Below are 17,394 nucleotides of genomic sequence, written 5' to 3'. Positions count from 1 at the left end.
CCCAAGATCTGTTCTGTGTGTACCAGATGAGGGTGCATAGCATAACACAGTTTAGTTGCATGAGGAGTCAAGAGTAGTCATCACCAGCATTTCCATTTCTTCCATGGCCAAGAAAAATATCGTGCAACTACAGTCTATGTTACCACCAATGATATACCTTTGTTGGCAGTCGCAGGTCTAAAATGGTTCCTGATGTGTGCTTTAACCACAACAGCTTCCAGCTCTTCTGTAAAACCAGAATTTCAATTTCCCTTGCAGGGGAAGACTTGCTGTTCCATCTGTGGAGCAGAGGCCAAGCATCTGGGGAGAAAGTCCACCCAAGTTTGCTACGAAACCCAACAGAGTTGTTGTGCGTGAAGGACAAACAGGCAAATTCTCATGTAAAATAACAGGACGACCTCAGCCTCAAGTAACTTGGTTTAAGGTAGGATTTCCCCAAAAGTTTATCTTTTCTTTCTCTTTTGAAATTTTGTGACTTAAAAGGATGAAATGCACATTGAAGTCTTAAGTCCAAGTGTCCCCTTTGGGCATTCACGAGATCTCCAAACACATTTTTTTCTTTGTAAGGAGAGAGCTTTCAGGTGAAATTAGGTATTACACTGATTAGGTAATTTTTACTGAAACTGTCAGTATTTTAGAGAATCAAAGGTACTTTAATTTGAAAAACCAAGTATATGACTGCTCTGGTGGGGGGAAAGTAGCAAAAAACCACAAACAAACTAACTAACTAACAAACACAAAAAGCCAAAAACCCAAACAAACAAACAAAAAACCAAACAAACAAATCTCTGAAAACTTCTCAGAGAACAGGGAAATGCTTCCAAGTCATTGTCTGCTTTATTCCAGGCTTATCCTTGTCTGTAATACAAGAATGTCAGGGTACATCCCCAAACACAGGCAGCCTCTTGCAGGGGAAGCACTCACAGACATCTCCTTCAGCTGCTGGCTTCATCTGGAGTCTGCCTCTCCTTCCAGCTGCTGTCCGTTCTTTGGGACCTGCTGACTCTCTGGGACTCTGCAGTGCAGCTGCTCCACCACAGCCTGGTGGTGTTCCAGTCTCACCAGGCTCACTCAGGTTTTCCAAACAGGATTGGTTACTCAGCTCTCTTTGTTCAGGGCTATGTGGTAAATAGGAAGTAGGGACTACCAATCCAGCAGTTTGGATCTACACTTTGGTACTTCTCCATACCTTCTTTGCAGTTTCCTGGAGGTTTTATTCTGTATTTTGCTATTGATTATCACCTTCCATATTGTGTGCCGCATGGAAATGAACTTACATGGCTGCTGGACCACATCTGACTACCACAGACCCAACATATGACTACCTTCCTACAGCATGGAAGATTTATCAACAAGTAAAATTGCACTTTTCAGAACTAATTAAGCCTGTTTGTAAACATCTGACTCTGCTTATTATTTTCTTTCTGATTTTCTTACTTGTTAAGTTGCAAGGAACAGAAGCTTCTGTGTCATCACCAACCCCCTGATGTGAACTAGGTTTTGTAAGTTCCATTAGGACCTAAAGCACCCAAATAGCAATGAGTTGATAAACTTCAAGAATGGCAGTGTCTGTAAACACTGTAATGTTTCTCAAATGTTTACTGCCCATGTAAAATAGTAGATTTGTAGGCTTTCCCTTCCTAAGCTTAGGATGGGAGAAACTGTGGTATCTGATAGCAAAGCACTCATTCTTAATGGATGATGCTGAGACAGAAGCACTGATTTGCTCACAGATGAGGAATTGGTTGATTTCTTTGTAGAATTTAAAGGCAAAGATTGTCATTGTGACCATCTACTGTGTGTAACAGAGAGCACACAACTACACACACTTCTTGCCTCAAAGCCTTATCTTTGGTTTTAACTCGTGTCGCTTTTGAGGGATAGAGAACTACTCTCCAGATGGGAAGCTTTTGCTTAAAAACATTTGACTTCCTGGAACAAACAGGAACATAAAACTGGTTTGAGCCTACATACAATGAAAATAATTTTTTCCAGGAATCTGGGTATAATAAATAGGGAAAGGCCAAAACCAAACTGAGATGAGTAGGTGGCAAAACAGAAGAGAAAGGAAACCTCTTGAAGATGTGAATTACAGTATTTTGGGCATGATTTATTGTTTTGTTTATACCATATTAGTACTATTCATAGAAGGAATTTGGCTAAAGGATAGGAGAAAGACATTTTGACCTAATGTTTTACTGAAAAAATCTTGCTCCCTTTCTCTTAACAATAGCTACTGCCTCATGGTGCCTTGTGATGTTTGCAGGGTGATATTCAGTTACAGCAAAATGAGCGTTTCAACATGTATGAGAGAACAGGCATCCAGTTCTTGGAGATCCAAAATGTTCAGCTTGCTGATTCAGGAATTTACACGTGCACAGTGGTGAACAGCGCTGGGAAGGCGTCGGTGTCTGCAGAGCTCACCGTTCAAGGTACAGCAAAGAGTGTGCAGGGGAGAGAAAAGTGAGCCACAGACATTCTGTTAAAATGTCTCTGGTTGTGTTCTCAATATTTAACAAGAAACATTCACTTCTTCCCATTATCTTCTCTCTCTCTCTCTCTCCCTCTGTTCATTAAATGATGCTGTGATAGCTTGGAGCATGCTACAGCTGTAAACAGTGTGTTGGTTCAATAGGGAAAAAAGGCAATCCAACTGCTTTGTAACAGATTCATTGAAAAACACCTTTTCACTTTTACTGTGACTTCAACTTCTCTATTTTGAACATTGATTTGATTTTCAGCAAATGCAACCTGGCACTTGTCATTATAATGAGTAATTAATTTTATATTTTTTGAGTACTAGCACCAGATGCACATTTATACCAACTTCCTTATGGGAGGCAAAATTCTATCTATATTTGTAGAACTAGGAAAGTAAAGTAAAAGAGCATAATGCTAAATTGTGAGAGAGAAAAAAACCCATCTTAAAAAGATAAAAACTTAGTCTTCTCAACTCCCAGCCCTGCCTATTTCACTGCTTGTTAAGGAAACAAATGTTTTTGCATAAGTAGAATGTTCTATCTCATACACGCATTATCATATACAGCTCTTTTTGCAGTTTGATGCTTCTTAGGGTGCCCTTTGCATCAGCCTCAAAATTGTACAGCTTTCAGCAAGCACACTAAAGAGGAAGTTCATCAGTCAGTGGGTAAGCAGTCACTGGACCCCTTAGATAATGAAATCCACAGCTGCTGGCTTCAGCTGCAGTCGTGAGGCCAATGGGGTACAGATGCATGCAGCAGTCAGATTTTGTTCCAAGACTTTTAGTTTCACGTCAATGCTGTCACTCTGTAAGGTATCAAGAATATAAATAACAAGAGGATGTGTGTTTGGGATGCTCAGAACCACAGCTAACCTTTCTACAAATTAAAGCTGTACTTTTTATCTGTAAGTTCCAATCTGATGGAGCCATTGTAGAAGAAGCTTCAACAGTTTGCCTGTTCCACAGAGGTTGTACAGAAAGGCCTGTTTCTTTCAATAAGCCTTTTATCTAAACATAAAACTCGATCCCTAATTGCTCTCCCTGAAGTGGAGAGCTTTCTGTTCTGTAATGGCTACATCTGCCTTGAGAGATGATGTGGAACTGGGGTCACAAAGTCAGTTGTGGTATATGTTTGCTTCAGGTGCTGACCACATCTCTGAATAATCCATTCTTTCTTGGATTAGTGCAGGTCGGTAAAAAGGGCACTCTTTTGCAATGCCCTTGATTAATTGGATGGTTCCACTTACCTAACCACAAAATAGAATACATGATTCTTTCATTATCAATTAAATCAGGTTGTCAGAGTGGCTGCAAGTTGTAAGCAGACAATCAAGTGGCTCAGAAGTACATGTTCTTTCAAAGACATGTAATCTCATATATAGATATTTTCCTCCAATAGCTATATTTTTTCCCAGAGTGGAAGGTGAAGAGGGAAGAGGAAATATTCTTTTAATAGACAGGGTTGCATGGTATTGTCTTGTCTGCAACCAGTAGTTACAAAGCTTCCTTTTCTGCTTTTATCCAGTCTTTTCAGTTTTAATTTCTATATTTCTGTTACTGTTTGACAGTAATTTATTGAAATGAGGACAGTGGGTTTTTTCCCTCTCTCACCTCAAATTTTGTTTGTGTGTAAATAGATTCTTTCGGTCACTCTGAATGGCATGGCAAGTCCAAGCATTTGGATGTGGCTTTTTGCTTGCAAAACACAGTGCAAATCAGGATATCATCCATCTCATGATTTTGTCTTTTCCCTGAGACAGAGGAGACAAAGTCTCTGAAAGCATTTTTTTTATTAAGTGCTTGTTGGTGACTTGAAAAATTTGTTATCTTGCAAATTAATTATTACATGTCTTTCTACTGTAGTTTCTAGTCTCACAGCTGACAACAGCATAGGTGCAGCTTTGGTCTGGCCAGGAGAAAACAAATTAAGATCCTGTAATCTTAATTAGGGGATAATGGAGAGATGTGGCTGGTATTTGACCTAGAATGGTATTTCTCTCCTCACAACTATTTATTATCTCATGCTGGCCCCAGGAGAAAGAAACACTGTCAAGGTTTTTGAGAATTCATGAAGGATTACAAATGAGGAGACAGCTTGTGGGTCAATATGTGCTCAGTTTTATCAATGCAGATGTTGAGGCACCTTGGAATATCAATATAGCTCAGCCATGTTCCCAGATTCCCCAGTGGTGTGGCAAAGTGAAAAAATGCAATGCATTAGTTTTTGTGTTATTCGTGTTAATCATAATTCTTTCTACGCAGCAAATGGGTTGGTAAATGTTTACAGGTGTGTCCAGGTTTTGGGACGTTTTAATCCTGTTGACTTGGTTCTGTGTTTTAGCCAGAGGACAGCTGCTGTTTCACTGTGAGCGTGCTCAGGTGTAGGACTGATTGATGGTTTGTCTTTCTCTACCTCTACAAAATCTGTGGAATTATCACAAGATTTGATAAACTACTTCCCAGTTGGAATCTCTTCCATACTTCTCTCCCCCAACACAGAGCTTTTGAAGGTCCTTGAACCTTTAGTTCTGCAGGGCTGTGAGAACATGATGCAGCAATGTCTCAAAATGGACCCAGACCTCTTCGGTTGCAGCTGAACAGCTTCCTGTTGTCCATGTCAATTTCCGGTGTGGTAATTGTCAATCTTGACTTCAGTGCATTGAAAATTTGAAGAGTGAAGGTCCTTAAGCATATTTTCTGCTTAAAATCTTTCAAAATTTAGGAATTTGGGACAGTATTTTGTGTATAATTTACCTGTTTCTTCTCTTATATTTCAGGTTCAGATAAGACCGACACATACACTCAGCCACCTTGGTATGTTTTTACTGGAGTACCTTCTCTGACTATTTAATTGCAGTGCACTGATTTTGATGTTTACTGCATGTGCTTTCTTCACAAACTGATAAATTTTTGGGGGGCCAGTCTGTATTTGGAAGTCAGAAAATGTTTGCTTGGAATAAGATTCTTTCTTGCTGCTCAATGCAGTTGTCCTGGTAGCCTCGTAGGAAACAGTTGGTGCAACTGGTGGCAACATTATGAAGTACAGAGTTCTGGTCTGGTTCAGAAAGGAAAATTTAAAAAAAAAAAAAAGCAAACTATGTGAGTAGAAATTGTACGCTGTACCTGAGAGTCAAACTTCTTTTTTGGAGATAACAGTTTGAGTGCACTTTGTCAGTACTGAGCTGGTTGTTCTTTCCTGTCATAAACTAAACATGGTACGGCCATGGTCTTTGCTGTTGTCTGAAAATGCACACAAAAGTAGGTGTAGAGTAACAAGAAAGAAAAAATTAATATTTAGGCCTTTATCAAGATTTTAAAAATTAAATTACTATAATATTTTAAAATTACTTTATAAAATGACTTTTCTTCATGAATGGAAAATGCAGGAATGAAAAGTTCAAGGCTGTCTGTGTAAGACACTTTGATGAAGGCCAGTTGCTTTGCAGTCATTGGGATGTTTAATCTGTCCTCACATGCCCTGGATGAGAAATCTAAATGGCATGCTCACACTGTCCTAACTGCAGAGTGGAATTGAAAATGCTGTGCTATTCTGTTTCGCAGATCTGCGTGATTTTTAGGAACATGCTTGAGAGTAAGTTTAGTGTAAATGAAACTGTGCAGCATTGGAGGCAGAACTCCCCATGCATGTTGTTCTCCAGAGTAGTTATGCATCCTCCATCATTTATTCACAAAAAAAAAAAAAAAAAAAAAAAAAAAAAAAAAAAAAAAGGTTTTGTAAAATGAAAAAATCTTACAGTTCATCAAACTCCAGCTGAAGAAAGAACCCCTATAAATATCCCAAGTCTCCTTGAGAGAATAAGTTAATCACACCAAGTGTAGCTAAACAGGACTGGGCTGGAGATTACTGCCCTTATTTCAGATGTGTTCCAATTCTGCCTTGGAGTAATTCTATGGAAGTGTGAGACACTGACACAGTGCTACAGGCAATAGCTTAGGGATCAAGGCAGTCACCTTCAATGGAGGTGTCTTAGATTCAAGTCCCCAGTTAGTCAGCTACTCTTGTGCCCCCAAAGTACTGAGCAGCAGCTCCACCATAATCCTTAGAAACTCCTCCTATTAAATCCATAGCTGATATTGTTACATCCAGTCGAGTTTTTAATGTGCCTACACCCCTTCTTCCTCCCCTAGACTTTGGTCAAGTTTCCTATCAGTCCTGTTTTGAAATTACCTGGATTACAAGACACCCTAATTAGAAATAGTGAAATCGCTTCACAATTTGCATTTTCATTTCCCTTTAGGGAAGTATTTTATGTGACATTTTGAGCTATCTTGTACACGACCTCAGTTTATTAAAGCATCAAGTAGTGTTACATCATGGTCATTCAGATCTCATGTAATTGCTTCCCATCTAAAGCAGTGCATGCAAGGTTAATGTCTGACTCACAAAGCGTGTTAGAACTTGAGCAGTGGACTTATATCCAGAAATTCCTGAGCTGAGATAGTGTCTGAGCCCTGATTTAATTTTATGAAGTTTTTCACTTCACCTCTTTGAGCCATGTTCTTGATCTGTGGGAAAGAATCTAAAGGCTAATCAGTTCACCTTCTTGCTAAGGGCTTATATATTTGTATAATTACTGATAATAATAATGAGTCTTTTTGCAGTGTCATGTATCTCCAAACTTCTCATTTTCCTTCAGCGTGCCATCAAAACCAACCACACTTGCTGTTAAAGCTGTTGAAAATTCAGAATTCAAACAGGCCACCAGCAATGGGATTGCTAAAGAGCTGAAATCCAGCAGCACAGAACTCATGGTTGAAACCAAAGACAGGGTGCCAGCAAAGAAAGAGTCCTTTTATATCACCAGAGAAGGCAAAGAAAGTAAGCAAGGACAGCACCAAGAAACCAACACAGAACACAAGGAAGGAAAAAAGGGACCTCAGGTCTTGCAGAAAACTTCAAGCACCATCACACTACAATCTGTCAAACTGCAACCAGAATCCCAGGCCCCTTCCATCAGACAGAGTGAAAACAGGAAAAGGGGTGTGCAGCTCTTGATGTCAGCTCAACAAACTCCATCTCTGACAGGGCACGTCAGTCCCAGGACCAGAGAAGCAGAAAACAAGTCTGGAGCCTGGGAGGCTGTAATGGAGGAGAAGAGGGAGCCCCTGGGAATTCCCCCTCAGTTTGAGATCCATCCACAGAGCCTGGAAGCATCAGAAGGCCAGGAGATTAAATTCAAGAGCAAAGGTAAAGGGATGAAAATTATTTGAGCCCCTGGATTTAGTCAGAAGGGGGTTCCCTTTTGATGTGGAGAAGCGGAAAGCAATTTCTACTTCTTTGGAAGTTGTTCTCCTCCTAAAGCCTTTTGGAAACAGATGCAGAATCCAACACTGTTTCCACAACACAGTGAAATTTTCCAACCATCCTATGCCATGGTGTCCATCTCCTCTCTCATCTGGGGTGTCCCCAGATGTAACCAATGCTGCTAGGAGGTCGTTTTAGGCCCTCTTATATGAGGATGCAAGAGAGAAAATGGATGGTACACTTTCCAGAAGTGTAATTAGTGACACTGCCCTTGAGCCAAAAGAATATCAGAGGAGAAAATACAATCAGTCACGGCATGTCCCTAGTGGCATCTATTTTTATGTCTCATATTTGGTCAGCCTGATCTGAGTGTTTCCTAACAGCTGAAATGATAAAGTGGGAATTAAAAGGGAGGTTTAGAGTTTGTTCCACAGAATCAGAATGGGTTTTAACCTCTTAAAAGAGTAATGAGAGTTGCATTTTGCTGAATCTGGGTAGTAGATTTGGAACACTACTCTTTTTTTAAATTGCAATTTTAGAAAATGATCTGGAAACATTTTTCTGCCTTTTTTAAAAATAACACACTTTAAAGTGTTCACATAATTGAGAGAGAAATTGGTTTTTTGTTTCTCTAGAGGCAAAAAAAAAAACCCAACCACACAACATCATAGTAATTTATTTCCTTTCTTGATGAGTCTTGCCCCATGAGTACAGAATATAATTTCTATCACAAGTCTAGAGTGTTTGGAGTGGAGAAAAGATTCCAAAGGTCCTGGCACATTTTCAACAGTTTATTTTTCAGGTATATTACTAAAAACATGAATTGTTTTCTGTCAGAGAATCTCACACACTTTGCAAGCTTTAACTAATTAATGACCCTGTTTGGTAGGGAAATACAGTCCCTATCATAGAGAAACAGGGAGCTCATCCAGTTTTTATTGAAGCCAGTGAATGCCTTATCATTTGGCTTTGGACCCAAAGCACAAACTCTTACATGCAAGGCAAGGTGTCTGCAGGAAATCACAGTGGGATGTGCCTAATGCACTTGAATAAATAATCCGAGAAACTTTCCTGAGAATCCTCTCTGCAGATGGTGACCAGGGCTGCTTTCCCTGGCCCTTCTCCCTGCTCATGCAGCCTCACCTCAGGCAGGTCCAGGACTGTACCTGGGTGACCTTTGAATATCTGCAGGGTGGGGAAAGTCCACAGCCTCTCTGGGCAACCTGTGCCGGGGCTGAGTAAGGAAGGGTTTTTGTTTGGACAGAACCTTCTCTGTTTCAGTTTCATATCCATTTTGTCTGTTTCATTTAGAAGAACAGATTTTAGACAGAAGCTTTTCTTCAGATATGGTTTTACATGTTACCAAATATTCGTTATTTTAAGAGATGGACTGGCCAAGAAGTTTTAGAAGATCAGAGTATCAAACTTTCTGACAACAGTTTCATGTATTGCCCATTAAGGTTTATATAATTATGTATGTGTAAAGTGTACCTAATTTATAATAAAGTAAATAATACTAAATAAATATATACTAAATAATAGTAATTATGAATACTTGTCCATAAAAATCCAAATGTCTGATTGTCTAGTTTCAGGGAAGCCAAAACCAGATGTGGAGTGGTTCAAAGAAGGCCGACCTATTAAAGCTGGAGAAGATGTCCAAATAGATGAGGAAGATGGAATTCATTGCCTATGGATAAAGAAAGCTTACTTGAGGGACAGTGGATCCTATAGCTGTACAGCTGTCAACCCCAAAGGCCAGACTTCCATCAGCTGGTTGTTAACCGTCAGAAGTAAGTTCTTGTGAGCCCATCTGCACTTTGGAAACTGGCTGGATTTTTTTAAGCTGTGAGAGGGTGGCTACTACATAATTTTTATTTGACTTCTCAGTGCAGGTTAATTCTGATTCCTACCTCTGAGAATAAAGTGGTGTGTATAAAGCCACTTTCTGCATCAGTTTCCCTTCTGACATACTGTGGATTTTGTTGTTTGTGTAGCTAAAACCACCTCAATACATTTTGTACACAGGCCTGTTCTCTACTCAGGTTTCTATTAATGCCTGTATTTAATACAGGTTGTCATGGGTTTATTGTTGTTGTTCTGCATTTAGGTTTTTTGAAGTTCCTTTGCATTTCTACACCCCAAATCTGAAATGTTTTTTGAATACAAGCCAATTTTGCGCAGCAAAGTGAGTAAGAAGAAAAGGAAAGGAGTAAGAATTGTGATTTGCTAAATTCAAGAACATGTCCCAGTGATAAATTATTTTAAGGTCCCAGTGATAAATTATTTTAAGCTTGCAGGCAGTGTATTACTGGTCTGGTTGAAATTTTTGTTGGGTCTAGCAAATCCTGTCCTCAGTTCTGGTGTTTTCACCTGGTTTTAAGTTATGTTCTGGATCTATGTTCGTGTTCATGCTATTTTTCTCCATTTGTTGTGCCTGAACTTAAACCAGGATACTCAAGATAATTTCTTACTGTCTCATGAGAGATCTATAAACTGCACCCTAAAGTCACACTGTTTCTCACTGGGAGAGGGATTGGAAGATGACAAGAGGAGAGAATTATCTATCCTCTTCTTTGTGCTGAGCTCTCTGCTAATATGCTGCATATACTTCTAGTGAAGGGCTGCAAATGCTGGGTTCTGGCATAGAAAGTCACCACCTAAAACAGAGTTTGAGGCCCAGCAATGCCTGCCTTAAAGATGAGAGAAGAATGCCTTCTTTATACCAGTCTGCTGCTCAAAATTATTTCTATCCCCCAATTAAACATTACACTGTGGTTAGCCCAGCCATGTCATCTAAGCACACTTAGAAAAAGATTCTAAGTGGTAAATCTAATTTCATCAATTTCAGTTGAAGGAACTGTTTTCATTCTCGTTTTCAAGGGCCTAAGGTTGAAGAGGTTGCTCCGTGCTTTTCCAGTGTCTTGAAAGAATGCACTGTGAGCGAAGGGCAAGACTTTGTGCTGCAGTGCTGTGTGGGAGGGGTCCCTGTGCCCCACATCACATGGCTTCTCAATGGTAAGGAATCCCCTGCTCCGCAACCCCTGCATGAACGCACTGACACCCCGAAGGGCTCTCAATCACCCTCATACAACCCTCTGGAAAACCTGAGGAAAATCCTTTACAGGAGCACCGAGTGCACGAAGGGCGCGCTGAGCTGCGTCTGTGGTGCCGCAGTTCTGAAAAATGTCCAGCAGGGTGCGCTGGTGTCACACAGCTGTGCCAGGTGAGATACCTGGGCCGTGTCACACAGCTATGCCAGGTGAGATACCTGGGCCGTATCACACAGCTGTGCCAGGTGAGATACCTGGGCCATATCACACAGCTGTGCCAGGTGAGATACCTGGGCCGTGTCACACAGCTATGCCAGGTGAGATACCTGGGCCATATCACACAGCTGTGCCAGGTGAGATACCTGGGCCGTGTCACACAGCTGTGCCAGGTGTGATACCTGGGCCATATCACACAGCTGTGCCAGGTGAGATACCTGGGCCGTGTCACACAGCTGTGCCAGGTGAGATACCTGGGCCGTGTCACACAGCTGTGCCAGGTGAGTTACCTGGGCCGTGTCACACAGCTGTGCCGGGTGAGATACCTGGGCCGTGTCACACAACTGTGCCAGGTGGGTTACCTGGGCTGTGTCACATGGCTGTGCTGCTGGTGGTGGCATCACTGAGCCCAGGTAAGATATCTGGGCCGTGTCACACGGCTGTGCCAGGTGAGCTACCTGGGCTGTGTCACACAGCTGTGCAGCTGCTGCCCTGTGCTGAATCCTGTGCTGCCCCCACACCTCTTGCACAAGCTTCTGCTCTGAGCGTAATGGTATGGCATCATCCTGCAGGGACAGTACCCTGACCTGATGACACAGCTGAAGAGTCGAGTTTTCTTTCTTAACTTGCTCTCAATATCTAAGTTAGGCTCAAAGTGTTTTGCTTCAATTCTAAATCATTTCAGAAATCCAGGCACTACATGCTTTGGCTAAGGACTCTTTCCATTTAGACCTATATCTGTAAAACACTAGAAAAATTTATTCACCTTAACTCTTGATCACCTCTTTTTCTCCTGAAGTGCAATTGTTGTTTTGTTTGGTTTTTTTTTTCCTCAGACTCTCCCAGGCTATCCATCTTTGTGTGTGTGTGTGTGATTACAAAGAGTAGCATACTTTGCCATAAAGCTGTTTGCTCCAGGATTATTTTAAAATTAATTATTTGCCCATGATCTCTGTTTTCCTTTAGCTATTCAGAGTAAATGGGCTAACTGAAAAAGGTGGCAGGGCAAATGAACTATGACCTTGAGATTGGTATGTTCCCACAGCCTGGGTTGATCCCCTTCCCAATAACTCCATGTCTAGAATAGAAAGTGCAGTGCTTTATTTACAACACAAAACATGTGAGCAAAGGTTCTGACACTCTCCCATTGGACATAATTTGTTTCTCTGTCTGAAGGCTATGCTGAAGTCCCTCCTTTGCAGATGTGAGTAAAATCTCTGGCTGTGCAAGAATTGCCTTGCAGCTCAGGAGCAACTCTGAGTCAGTCGTTTCATGTGCATATTCCAAGGTACCCTTCCTCCTGTTGCACCCTTAGACATTGACTGATGTAGTTATACTCAGTTATCTTCACATACACAGTATCTTCCTGTCTCAGATGACTGACTTTGGGTTGATTTTCAAATGACTTACAGCTCATGAAGCACAGATATATGGATGGTCTCCATTTAGGTAGCCATGTTCTAATCAGAACACTGTTGTCTCCTGGAAAACAAAGCCTAGAGATAAATAAACCTCATCTTTCTGTGATGCACTGTGCCCCCCTGCCTTTTTTTCAAGTCGTTTATTTTATATTGGCCATTCTTCCCATTGAATTCATATGTCTGTCCCTGTTCAGGTATAATCATGTTTACATTGCATCCAAGCTTCTAACTGCAATTGGCTTGATATGACCATGTAGGTAGGGTTTTTTCTTAGTTAGCTGGATTTCAAACCATTAGGATTGTGAGAGTCAGTGCATTAACTCTGCTCTTAAATCAAACAGCAGTGATGAGTCTGTGTAAAAGAAGCACAAGAAACTCTCATAATATTAAAAATTAGACACATTGTATATTACTCAGAAGACACAAGGACACGATTTTCATTCCAGGCTGCTGAAACATGTCACTATAGTTTAAGCTTTTCTGTCTTGCACAGGATTGTGAGACATAACTGTTTATATACCATTTTGATACGAATGCAAAAGGATTATAAACAGTCTTTTAATGTTGATAGTTCCATGTACACTCCTAGGGTTATTATTTTACTTAAGGATCAGATTGGCTGTTTGTGATGTCCACTCAAATGCAAACATTTCCTTCCTGTCTACCACCTAGCTACATACTACAAACCCCTCATATTTATATCTCTGATCAAATAAAGGAGAAAGTTGTGGAATATTACTCCAAGCAGACATTACAGTGCTTTTGGCAAAATGACATGGTAGAGTCTTTCATCAACTGGCCACATGAAGAAAATAGTATATTCACAGTATATACTTGGAGGCAGGCAGACCAATTCTGTTTTAAAACTAAAAGGTGTATTAGCATCTGCTCTCCATGTTTGGAATATAAAGCTCTTTATATTCACAACTGAACTCTACTAGGACAGAGAAAAAAGCAGTATGCTGTGAGCAATCCCAGTACTGTTCAAAATACAGCACTTTTGCAGAACTCTATAAAACTAAAAATCACATGGAACAGGATGGATAAAGTTCACTAGAAAATATCAAATGCAATTTGTCTTCCAAGCATGACAATGATAACAAACCAAAATTAATTTGAGAAGAATAGTAAGGAAAGAATATTTATCTTGGTGAAATAATGGATGTGAAGACCAGGTTATGAATCATAAGAAACATGAAGGGAAGGCTGCTTTGAGAAACAAATAAGAACAAAAAAGGAAGGCAGCAGAACCTGCTCCCTTCCAGGCTGGCCATCCCTTGATGGGCAGGCTGTGTGATGTCCTGTTTGCCTTCCCCAATCTCCAAGGAGTCCACACTAACTGAGAACTGAAAGTCTTACAACACCTTCCTGTACAATGCTACATCCAAGTACTACTTTAGATACCAAGAATATTTATCAGCTTTGACTACGTACCAATTCAAAACATTTTCCAAGCATTACACAGGTTGACCTCTCCTTCAGGTCAAGTGAGACAGAAGACAGATGATGTATATTCTGCACTGTCTGTAATTACTTCTTACCATCTGTAAGGATGAGTAGTTTTTTCATATTCATAGAGACAAATAAGAGCTACCTGACTGAACCGTGAATTTCATCCGAGCTCTTACTCTTCTCTTCAAATCTACCATTAAAGCTTTTTTCCCAGCTTTTTCAAGATGGTTCTTTTCTCCATTTGTTCTCCCTCTATGTTTAAGTTTCTTTCTGAATTTTCACTGATTTACTGCCAACTTCCCTGAGAGTAAAATTCTTGTGTTTTAGTTCTGTCCTCACCAAAGCCTTATAAATGACTTCTTGTGCTCTCAGACAACACTTCAGTGTGTAACTCCAACTTACTTTATCTTTTGAAAATACTTCTAGCTAGCTTCTTTTTCAATTTCAGGAATAAATATGACTGCTTTAAGTAACTTTTTATTCATATTTCTTTCTGTGTGGGTTTTTTTTTTCCTCCCAAAGTTTAATTGAACCTCTTTCTGCTGAGTTTAAGAACAATATGATGATGACTTTAGCATAACTATTCTCTGAGTACTGTTTGGTTTTAGGATAGCTTTGTGATTTGTCCAGAAAGCTTTTAATAAATGAGCCAGGGGAAAATTTCCTTTCTTCAGGCATAACATGCCAGCAGAAAGGTATTTTTTGTTATTGTTCCTGCTGCCAAACTGTCCTGGGGATTTGACTGTTCTGCCTCTGGAGAAGGGAAAGTTTCACTACTGGGAGAGTTGTTTTTATTACATCAAAATATAAGTACTATGGATGTAGCTTAGAATCTTGATACAGGTTATTCCTAAGGGCTGATATACTTATGTCCTTTTTCTGGGTTCTAATGAAAAGGCTGTTCTGTAAGTGAATTGACTATTATTTGAATAATGCTAAAAAATAGCCAGTTTTGTTGGGAGCTGAGGTGAGTAAGAACCCTGGTAAAATTTGAGGACATGGTAAAGGAGTCCTCATTTTGCTTTTCCATGCAGAACACTTACTCTGTTCATCTGGTTACTTACAAGAGAAATACAAAGGCATTGTTCTGCTTTTCATGAAGCAGCTTTTATCCCGGGTGTGTTTCTGATTCGACATCACGACATCGTTTGTCACCACTAACAGTTTCAATGTCAGAATGCCAGGCAAGGACCCTGTCAGGTTAGACATTCCAAAGTTGGACCAGGAAGGCAGTCCAGTGCCCTTTGTCCTCTAAGAGAAGGCTTTGTCTGCTTGGGCTTTAGCTCTACCTGTTCTTATTTGAATGTAGTGCTGTTCCCACATGCAGAAGCACTGTGGTTTACTGTAATACTTCCAATATTCTGTGTGTGACTGAGTGAAAATGAGCTCAGAGGAGACAATACTAAGAATATGTGACCTGTGACAAAGTCTGGAGAGATTTTATTCTAAAATTCTTCTGGGTAGTTGATTAAGTATTCACCCCAGTTTTTCACGAGATAGAAAATTCACTAACTTAACAGATGGCTTATAAGCAAAGGATGAAGATCATCTACCATATTTTATAATATATGCAAGTATTGGATGATGCTGATTTTGGCACATGTTTGTATTTCAGAATGAAACTTTGTATGCATGTAGATAGTGCACAGATAATAATTGCCTCCTGAGTTGGCTTCCTTTGAAAATCAGAGATGAGAGAAAAATCTGTCCCATCATTTAATTTATCCTGCTCATAATGCAGAACTGGTTCTTTAAAACCCCAGAGCTGTGTCCTTTAAAAGTATTTGGGTAATGAAATAAATCTCCATCTTTTTTGACCACAAACTCCCAAGCAACAGACATCTTCAGATCAGTCCTGCACAATTTCTCTGCTGTTTCATCCTCTTCTCTTAGATGACAGTGATTTCTATTTCCAGCATGATGTTTATGCACAGGTATAAGGCTGTCTTAAGTATTGCATGCACTGGGAAAGCAACCAGAGATGAGTCAGTAGTGGAAACTATTTAATATTGGGAAAACAGATTGCAGTAGCATTTCAGAAAGTGAGGCTGAGACTGATGATGGTTCCTGAAACAAGAGCAAGACAACTTTGAGCCATCTATACTAATATTTAAACATGTCAAACCAATTCAAGGAACCAGTTTCTTAAAGTGAACTTCTTTAGTAGTCACATCACCACAGATGAGGCTGCACCCTTCTATTACTGGCCCTACTGTAGTGTAGATTGACTGCTTCTGTAAAGCAGCTTCTTGGCAACCTTGCAGATTTTACTGTCTCTATTGGAATGTGTTCCACTACAAAGCACCCCTTGGAGAACTTCAAGTGCTTCTCCATGCCCAACAGATTTTGCACTTCTAGCTTCATCTGCATTTTATCTAGTTTCAGGCAAATTACGAGATGGAGACCACGTCTGAAGCAAACACACATTTCTTGTCTTATCCACCTCAAAGAGAATCCAAAATAAACTTTGTCCTTTTGCTGCTACTCAAGGTAGCTTGCAGTGAATCTGGTGGTGAGCTTTGTCTGACAGCCATGTTGTGCTTTGTGCTTGGGATGCTGCTGGTTGCAGTCACTAGAGAGCAGTGGCTGTGCACAGAGTGGGATTTGGCTCTGCACTTTCATAGGCTGGCTGCTGTCAGGCATCCAGATTTCACTGAAAACTAAAGTGCTTTTGAAATTTGTGGCTGACATATTAAGTCAATTCTCCTCCTTTCTGTCTGCAGACCAGCCAATTCAGTATGCCCATTCCACCTTTGAAGATGGAGTTGCAAAACTGACTGTCCAAGATGCCCTACCAGAAGACGATGGAATTTATACCTGTCTGGCTGAAAACAACACAGGACAAGCATCTTGCAGTGCTCAGGTCACAGTCAAAGGTGAATATCTCAGACTACTGTAATTACTACAAACATCTAATCATTTTAACTCAAATAACTTTGGATCCTTAACAGAGGTAGTTGTAAGTGGATTCCTTGTTTTTGGCAAGCTTTTGTCAGCTGGGTATCTCTTCTCCCCCTTGGAGGTGTGTGCAACTTAAGTGCTTAAGGACTGTGTAGTGTAAAGTAATAAGCACATTTCAGAAAAGGTATTAGTGCTTTGACCTTCCCAAGGGCTTAGTGTACAGAGCAGTGAGATTGTTCTGGAAAAGGTTTACCAGTGTAAGAAAGGACTGGGACTGCTGAAAAAACCCCACTGCAGTGTCAGCAATACCACCCATCAGAGAGTGTTACACGGAGGAGGCAGATGCTACTCCTTTCTCCTGAAAGGCAGAGCAGAGACCAGTGCCAGGGACTGCAGTTATGATAGTAAATGCCAATATTCTTGTTCTGTTACCAGGATTTATCAGATATCATTCTGAACAGGCATCTATCAGCTAACTGGGGACTGTATAACTCTAGATAAGTGGAACTTTGGTAGTGAAAGTACCAGAAGAACGTTGTAGTAAGCAATTGAGGTGACCTGTTGTCTCAGAAATCTGACTGAGTGCTGATTTGGCAGAATTGA

At 40.4% G+C, this 17,394-nt stretch overlaps 1 protein-coding gene across 1 annotated transcript in view; it reads left to right on the top strand.

Annotated features, from left to right (window-relative positions):
* MYLK (myosin light chain kinase) overlaps positions 1 to 17,394 on the top strand; it is a 197,323-nt gene that overhangs the window by 81,152 nt on the left and 98,777 nt on the right. Inside the window, exons 5-11 of the mRNA XM_066190273.1 lie at positions 259 to 424; positions 2,267 to 2,432; positions 5,260 to 5,296; positions 7,141 to 7,691; positions 9,338 to 9,541; positions 10,632 to 10,766; positions 16,614 to 16,766. Coding sequence (XP_066046370.1) covers positions 259 to 424; positions 2,267 to 2,432; positions 5,260 to 5,296; positions 7,141 to 7,691; positions 9,338 to 9,541; positions 10,632 to 10,766; positions 16,614 to 16,766 — 1,412 coding nt within the window. The remainder of the gene's footprint in view (positions 1 to 258; positions 425 to 2,266; positions 2,433 to 5,259; positions 5,297 to 7,140; positions 7,692 to 9,337; positions 9,542 to 10,631; positions 10,767 to 16,613; positions 16,767 to 17,394) is intronic.

The sequence above is a fragment of the Chamaea fasciata genome, unplaced genomic scaffold (genome assembly GCF_029207755.1).
Source record: "Chamaea fasciata isolate MVZ Bird 193981 ecotype frontalis unplaced genomic scaffold, bChaFas1.0.hap1 SCAF_8, whole genome shotgun sequence".
Taxonomy (NCBI): Eukaryota; Metazoa; Chordata; class Aves; order Passeriformes; family Sylviidae; genus Chamaea; species Chamaea fasciata.
Note: the sequence above shows the minus strand (reverse complement) of the source record. Positions and strands in the feature narration are given on the sequence as shown.